Source organism: Solanum stenotomum, chromosome 4 (genome assembly GCF_019186545.1).
Source record: "Solanum stenotomum isolate F172 chromosome 4, ASM1918654v1, whole genome shotgun sequence".
NCBI classification, from domain to species: Eukaryota; Viridiplantae; Streptophyta; class Magnoliopsida; order Solanales; family Solanaceae; genus Solanum; species Solanum stenotomum.
The window spans coordinates 64,999,684-65,008,076 of NC_064285.1; the positions used below are offsets into that span (position 1 = coordinate 64,999,684).

General features: G+C 30.5%; 1 protein-coding gene across 1 annotated transcript; it reads left to right on the forward strand.

Annotated features, from left to right (window-relative positions):
* The first annotated feature begins 6,162 nt into the window (after positions 1-6,162).
* On the forward strand, positions 6,163-8,163 carry LOC125862168 (profilin-like). Its single transcript, XM_049542178.1, has 3 exons — positions 6,163-6,288; positions 7,002-7,139; positions 8,029-8,163. Exons 1-3 carry the CDS (start codon positions 6,163-6,165, stop codon positions 8,161-8,163), a joined length of 399 nt encoding a protein of 132 aa, XP_049398135.1.
* The last annotated feature ends 230 nt before the right edge of the window (positions 8,164-8,393 follow it).

Genomic DNA, 8,393 nt, shown 5'->3' on the forward strand with positions numbered 1-8,393 from the left:
CTTCTATATTTCTCACAAGGTCCCTCACTATTATCATATTCTTATATTTGCCCCTTGAAGTTTCTAATAATCGCAATAACACTCTAAGTTGACCATTAATATGAAATTATTATTATTATTATTCCTTATTTGAGGTTTGTAATTTATAAATGAGGAAAATTAATTCGTCTACATGATTATTATAGTATGATTGTGTTTTATCGATAATATTAACAAGTTTACAGAAATAGAATATTTAGATTTAAAGTTGTCAATGAGAATTAGACGAATTCAAGTGATGTTTTTAGTATTTTTTTTAAAAAAAAATGGAATATTGATGTAAGATGAATTTTAATGAAAAAACATGATCATAAATGTTTTGTATAATTGATTATTTTAATTTATTTGATATGGAGACATTATTATTATTGTCATGTGTGAGGGTGCATTTTCTTAGTAGTTTTGATGTCTTTGCAACAAGGTGTTCAAAAATTTAACTATCATGTTATATTTTTATTTTTGTATAATCATCTGATTCTTGATATTTCACTTGCTTGAAAAAATCAAACTTACATTAAGTAAAGATTATTAAAAAATAGTGATAAAATTATCTTTGTTTAAAGATTTGTTGAAAAATTACAACGTATAGCTAAATAACAATTTTTAAAAATACATATTTCTTTTAACTTTTTTAAAAAGTTATTATTATATACATATTTCAATTCTTTTTATTAAAATTTCTTGCTTGATCTAGTAAATAAAAACACTCTCCAGTAAAGATTATTCTAGTGTAAAACTTAAATCTAAAAAACTTTAATAAAAACGAAAAACACTTCATTTTCAGAGCTTAAATTCGAGATCATCGATAATGACACAAAAATTATCATTATTTCAACTTTCAACTTTTGAGAAAGCTAAAGTCGATAATGATATTTCTACAATGCCATTTGCTGGCCATTAGAGGTGCCAACTCAAGATTCCATTATGAATATTTTCCTTTTGCTACTTTAATTTTCTATGAATTATCTACTGGCAAATTTCCTTTTTGGTATAATAATTGAATATCAGTGCCCAATATTATTTGATTTGATTTTATAAAAACTCATATATAATATAGTACTTAATGTTGGTCATATCATATTGGTAGATGCTATAATATCCAATAGCGAAATTAACGTGTGAGTTTTGATTATTATTGAAAGCGAGAATATGTTATTTACGATCGATCAGGATAAGCTTGTAAGTATAACTAGATTTGAAGAATTTGAGATCTTTTCCATCAATTGCACAGTCTAACACGCAACGAAATTAACGTGTGGATTTTCGTCAGTATTGAAGGAGAGAATCAGTCCAACACGCTAACAAAATCAACGTGAAGTGAGAATCAGTCCAACACGTCAACAGAATTAATGTGAAGCGAGAATCAGTCCAACACGCCAACAAAATCAACGTGAAGGGAGAATCAGTCTAACACGCCAACAAAAGCAACATGAAGCGAGAATCAATCCAACACGCCAACAAAATCAACGTGAAGCGAGAATCAGTCCAACACGCCAACGAAACCAACGTGAAGTGAGAATCAGTCCAACACGCCAATGAAATCAACGTGAAGCGAGAATCAGTCCAACATGCCAGCGAAATCAACGTGAAGTGAGGATCATTCCAACACACAACAAAATCAACGTGAAGTGAGAATCAGTCCAACACGCAACACAATCAACGTGAAGCGAGAATCAGTTCAACACACATCAAAATCGACGTGTGAATTTTTGTCATTATTGAAGGCAAGNAAAAACACATGAAATAAGTCAATCTAAACAGACTTGTAATTCACTTTATCCAAAACATGATTTTTACTATTGATTCATATTTTTGATAGAGCTCTAACTTACATATAGTATAAAAGGAGTCTAGAAAATTATAACGCGAGAGTTAGTAAAGAGAATGTAAGAAGACAAAACAACATTTTTCTTGATTTCTTCTATTTGATTGAGGTTAAGGAGAATAAAATAATATATATTTTTTAAAGAAACATACATTTGCTTTAGATAATTAATTTTTTCTATAAAAACAATTAACACATAATTTACCGTGGTAAAAATTAGAGGCCCCCTAAAATTGGGGGCCTAAGGCATATGCCTAATTTTTATAAGCATTGAGCCGACACTGTTTCCATTAATTGCACATTCTAACACGCAACAAAATTAACGTGTGGGTTTTTGTCAGTATTGAAGGCGAGAATCAGTCCAACACGCCAACAAAATCAACGTGAAGTGAGAATCAGTCCAACACGCCAACAGAATCAATGTGAACCGAGAATCAGTCCAACACACCAACAAAATCAACGTGAAGGGAGAATCAGTCTAACACGCCAACAAAATCAACGTGAAGCGAGAATCAATCCAACACGCAAACAAAATCAACGTGAAGCGAGAATCAGTCCAACACGCCAACGAAACCAACGTGAAGTGAGAATCAGTCCAACACGCCAATGAAATCAACGTGAAGCGAGAATCAGTCCAACACGCCAGCGAAATCAACGTGAAGTGAGGATCAGTCCAACACGCAACGAAATCAGCGTGAAGTGAGAATCAGTCCAACACACAACACAATCAACGTGAAGCGAGAATCAGTCTAACACACATCAAAATCGACGTGTGGATTTTTGTCATTATTGAAGGCGAGAATCACGCAAGATATTATTTGGAATTTAGCGTTAGATTTATACATCCAATATCCCTCATTTGTACAATCACCTTTGAATTTTTCAATTGACAACTGATTACTCAAGCTTTGTAAATGAACAATTTTCAAGTTCTTGAATATAATTACTTCTTGGTTTTCTGATTATGTTATTGAACAATCACACTATAAAATAGACTTAATCTATTTCATTACTTTCATATTGTCGATCATTTAGTTGTTATTAGTTTTCTTACATCGTCAGTGATCACATTTACCAAGCAATTTAGTATTAACAATCTTATTATTTAGTCATCTCAATCTACATGTTCTTGATTAACATTAACAAATTCAACTATATATATCAATTTAACATGCTCTTGGACAATTAATTTTTTTTTAATAGTTAAAAAGGTTCATATAGAGAGAAAAATATAAAGATAATAAAATCCCCAATCGAAAGGTAAATAACGACACCAGAAGTCTTCAATACTAAAAGCCCATTTCAGATGAGTGTGAATTTGGGCCTTGAAGATTTCAAATCCATAAGCCCAACTAGATATGGACTGGGCTTACCGATTACTGCAGCCCGTTATCTAAGTTTCATTTCTAGCCTTGATAGGATACATCATTTAATCATAATTGATTAAGTGAAAATACGAGCATAACACACGTGTTTATGCATTTAGTGATTTGATATAAATATTCAAAAAATCGACAAAATGTCTACTTATTTAATGAAATTTCTTTTCGACTCTCTATAAAATACTTATTATAGCCGAGGATTTTCAACCTATCATAAGATAAATTGATGCTGACAAATAACCATCATGCAATGAATAAGGAAGGTCAGTGGTGGAGCCAAGATTTGTACTTGGAGTTAATGTGAAAATAATTTTAATCATCAATTTCCTCCCAAAACACCCTTAGGCGTTACCTAACTCCGCCCTTGACGAAAGTATAGTAATGTTGTAAATGATCCAAAATTGAATATTGATAGTAATATCAACAAACTATCGTCCTCATGTGCTTCTAGATATTCCAACTTCATATATTTTCATACCGTAAAAGATGAGATCAGTAAATAACCATTACAAATAACAAGTCCAAGATAATAGTCCATTTCCTAAAACAAAGGCGAACATTAATCTTGGTTGTTTTTGAATATTAATTGAGAGAGGATAATGCACATTTCCTAATTAATCTCACAAAATTATTTCAAAAATGGGTTAAAAAATAAAATAAAAAAATCTCTCATCTCCATTTTTAAATACACACATTGTCAGGGACTCATAAGTCCCATTTATACATCAAAATATTTTTTAATAATTATTTAGTATTCGATATACACCTGCATCACTAATCTAGATATCGTGAGTTAAACATTCAGTAAAGGCGAAACCTTCCTACCAAAAGTTTCTCCATTTTAGGTACTATTACTATTTCTGATACTAATGATCCATCCTAATCTAGATATACGAGAGTTGAAAAATCAGTAATTAAAGACGAAAATCTTCTACTAAAAATTTCTCCATTTTAGGTGTTATTACTAATTCCGGTTATAATGCTCAATCCTAATCTAGATAACTAATTCCGGTTACTCCATCCCTTGCCGAGGTAATATTAACAAAAATAAAATAAAATAAAATGATAAGACAAATTTTAATTTTACAATTATCTCTGCTTGTCTAGCATACCAACAACACCTTAACACTTTTACAATAAATCACTTCATATTATTTGTTTTTCTAATTGATGGTGCTGTGATTTTAATAAATAATAACAAACAATTTGTGAATTGTTTAACATGCCATAAAGTGTGATTAAATATTAACTCAATTATTCTTTTATTAATATTTAATTTTTGCAGTTTAAAGCTGAGGAGAGTAAGCTTATATTGATTGATTCTGGGTCAATATAGCATCAACAAGAATATTTTTGGAAGTACAATCCATCACGCAACGAAATCAACATGAGGACTTTTGTTATTATTGAGGGCGAGAATCATACAAGGCGTTATTTACGGTCGGGCAGGATAAATTCGCAAGTATAACCATATCCAAAGAATTTGAGATCTTTTCCATCAATTGCACAATCCAACACGCAACGAAATTAACGTGAGGATTTTGGTCATTATTAAAGGCGAGAATCATGCAAGGCGTTATTTGCGGTTGGTCAGGATAGCTCGCAAGTATACCCATCTCCAAAGAATCTGAGATCTTTTCCATCAATTGCACAATCAAACACACAACGAAATCAACATGTGAATTTTTGTCATTATTGAAGGTGAGAATCATGCCAAACGTTATTTGGAATTTAACCTTAGATCTATATATCGAATATCCCTCATTTATATGATCACATTTGGATTTTTCAATTGACAACGGCTTACTCAAGCTTTGTAAATGAACAATTATCAAGTTCTTGAATATAACTGCTTCTTGCTTTTCTGATTACGTTGTTGAACAACCACACTATAAAATAGACTTAATCTATTTCATATCGTCGATCATTCAATTCTTATTTGTTTTCTTTCATCGTCATTGATCACGTTTACCAATCAAGTTAGTATTAACAATCTTATTATTTAGTCAAAATATATCGGATAATATATTTGGACCAAAAGTCTTCAATACTAAAAGCCCATTTAAGATGAGTGTAAATTTGGGCCTTGCAGATTTCAAACCCATAAGCCCAACTAGACATGGATTGGGCTTACCGATTACTTCGGCCCATTATCTGAGTTGTATTTCTAACCTTTAATACATCAATTAATTATACGAGCATAAAACGCCTTTTTGTATTTATTGATTTGACATAAATATATAAAAAAAATTGACAAAATGGCTACTTATATAATGGAATTTCTTTTCAACTATACGTAAATATGTAAATTCTCGTTTAGCCAAGTGTTTTCAAGCCCATTGTAAGTTAACCAACGCGCAATAAATAGGGAAGGTCAGTGGTGGAGCCTAGATTTTCACTAAGGAATTCAAAATATAAAAAGTAAACACACGATGAAGTTGAAGGAACATAAAAAATAATTTTATCATATATAAACAATGTAATTTTTCATCAAAAAAAATCCCTTAACCTTATCTAGCTCTACCCGTATAAAAAGTATAGTAATATTATGAATGATACAAAATCTAATACTCATAATAATATCAACAAACTTAACGTTCTCATGTATTTCTAGATATGTTAAGCTTCATATATTTTTGATAAATCGTAAAATATGAGATTAGTAAATAATTATTATTATAAATAACAAGTCCAAGATAATATAATCCGTTTCCTAAAATAAAGGCGGACATTAATCTTGGTTGTTTTTGATTTTTTAATTGAGAGAGGATAATGCATATTTCATAATTAACCCCACAAAATTATTTCAAAAAAAGGGTAAAAAATAAAATAAAATCTCCCATCTCCATTCTCAAATATAAAACTTGTAAACCTTTTAAAGCACAAGATAATAATATAGCATTGTGTGTGTGAAAAATGTCATGGCAAACGTACATAGATGACCATTTGATGTGTGAAATTGAAGGCGGCGGCCAACTTAAGGCCGCCGCCATCGTTGGCCACGACGGCTCCGTCTGGGCCCAAAGCACCACCTTCCCTAAGGTATATTGCTTTTTTTTTTCCCAAATTCGATTAGCCTGAATTCATGTTGCATAATATTTATTTAAGAGGTGGTGCTCCATGTCAGAAATTAGAATTCAAATTTGAGATTTTTAGTTAAAAATTTATGTGATTTCATTCACCCTAACACACATTGCCCACGACTTGAAGTCCCATTTATAAATTAAAATAATTTTTTAATAATTATTCAGTGTTCGATATACACCAACATCACTAATCTAGATATATATGATTTTAAAACTCATTAAAGGCGAAAGCCTCCTATGAAGAGTTTCTCCATTTTAGGTACTATTACTAATTTAGATATTATTATTTCATCCTAATCTAGATAACTAATCTCGATACTATTACTTCAACCTAATCTAGATAACTGATGCTGGTACTATTACTCCACCCCCTAACAAGGCTAACTTATCATGATACTAATTACTAATGCTAATAAAATTTGTCTTAGTAACAAACAAGGGATGAGACAATACTAAATTTTAACCCAGAATTATATGTACTTGTCCAACCTACCAAACGATCCTTTTAGCAATTTTACAATATATGACTTAATATTATTTCTCTTTCTAATTGATGGTATTGTGATTTTAATCAAAATTAACAAACAATTTATGACTTGTTTAACATGCCATAAAAGTGTGATTAATTATTGACTCAACTATTCTTTTATGCATATTTAATTTTTGCAGTTTAAAGAAGAGGAAATTAAGCCTATATTGATTGAATTTAATGACCCAGGCCATCTAGCACCAACAGGAATATTTCTTGGAGGAACAAAATATATGGTGATTCAAGGAGAATTTGGTGCTGTCATTCGTGGAAAAAAGGTGTTGTATACTTTACCATATGATAGTGGATTATGTTGAATTCGATGTGTCTAATCTGATATGAATTATATAAAGAAAAATTTCTTATATGTCATGATATGATGTATGGACCTTGTTTTAGAATCTAGGATTTAGAGTAAACGAGTTACGTTCTTTATATGTGTTAAATTGTTTTCTTCCACATATAAATTGAATTAGACGTAGTAGGTTCTGTTGAACTCGATATGTCTAGTTTGATTTGAATTACATAAAGGAAACTTTTTTTATGTGTTGACATGTAGTAACTTTGTTTCAGAATCCAGTATTTAGAGTCAATGAATTGTATTTTCTTTATATATGTGTCTATTTTTTTCGCACGCATATAAATTGAGTTAGATGTAGTGAACTTCGCGATGTGTTTAGTTTGACTTGAATTACATAGAGGAAACTTCTTATATGTTGTTATGCACTAACCTTGTTTCAGAATCTAAGATTTAGAGTCAATGAGTTTTATGTTCGATTTTCATATAATTCGAATTAGACACAGTGAATTATGTTGAACTCATTACTTCTAGTCTTACCTTATTTATGTTGAGAAAACTTCTTATATATCCTCATGGACTAACCTAGTTTCTAAATCTATAATTTAAAGTCAATAATTTTTACCCTTTACATATGTATCAATTTTTTCATACATATAATCCGAAATAGATGTACGTCTAGCCTTATCTAAATGACATAGAGAACTTTTTTTCCTTCATATCTCACATAGATGTAGAGTCGATGAGTTATGTTCTTTATATACATGTTAATTTTTTTTCACACACACATATACAATATAAATTAGACGCTTTAAGTTTAATCGAACTTTCTACGTCTAGTCTGACCCGAATTACATAAATTTTGGTAGGGTTCAGGAGGAATAACTATCAAGAAGACAGATAAAGCTTTGTTATTTGGTATTTATGATGAGCCTGTTGTTGCTGGACAATGCAATTTGATTGTTGAGAGATTGGGAGATCATCTCATTGATCAAGACCTCTAGGATGCAATTAGGACATCATTTGGTTAGCAGACTAAGTTATTTCGAAATTATAAGTACGAGATTATAATTTTTGGATTGATTTGTCTATATTAGAGGTGGAATAAAATAATATCAAGTTAGATGAGATAAGTTTGAAATTGATATTATAGATATTTTTCCCACCTTATTTCATGAACTAAACGACTTGATGGACGTGTATAATTGATTGAGAACCTATAATTTGTATTAAG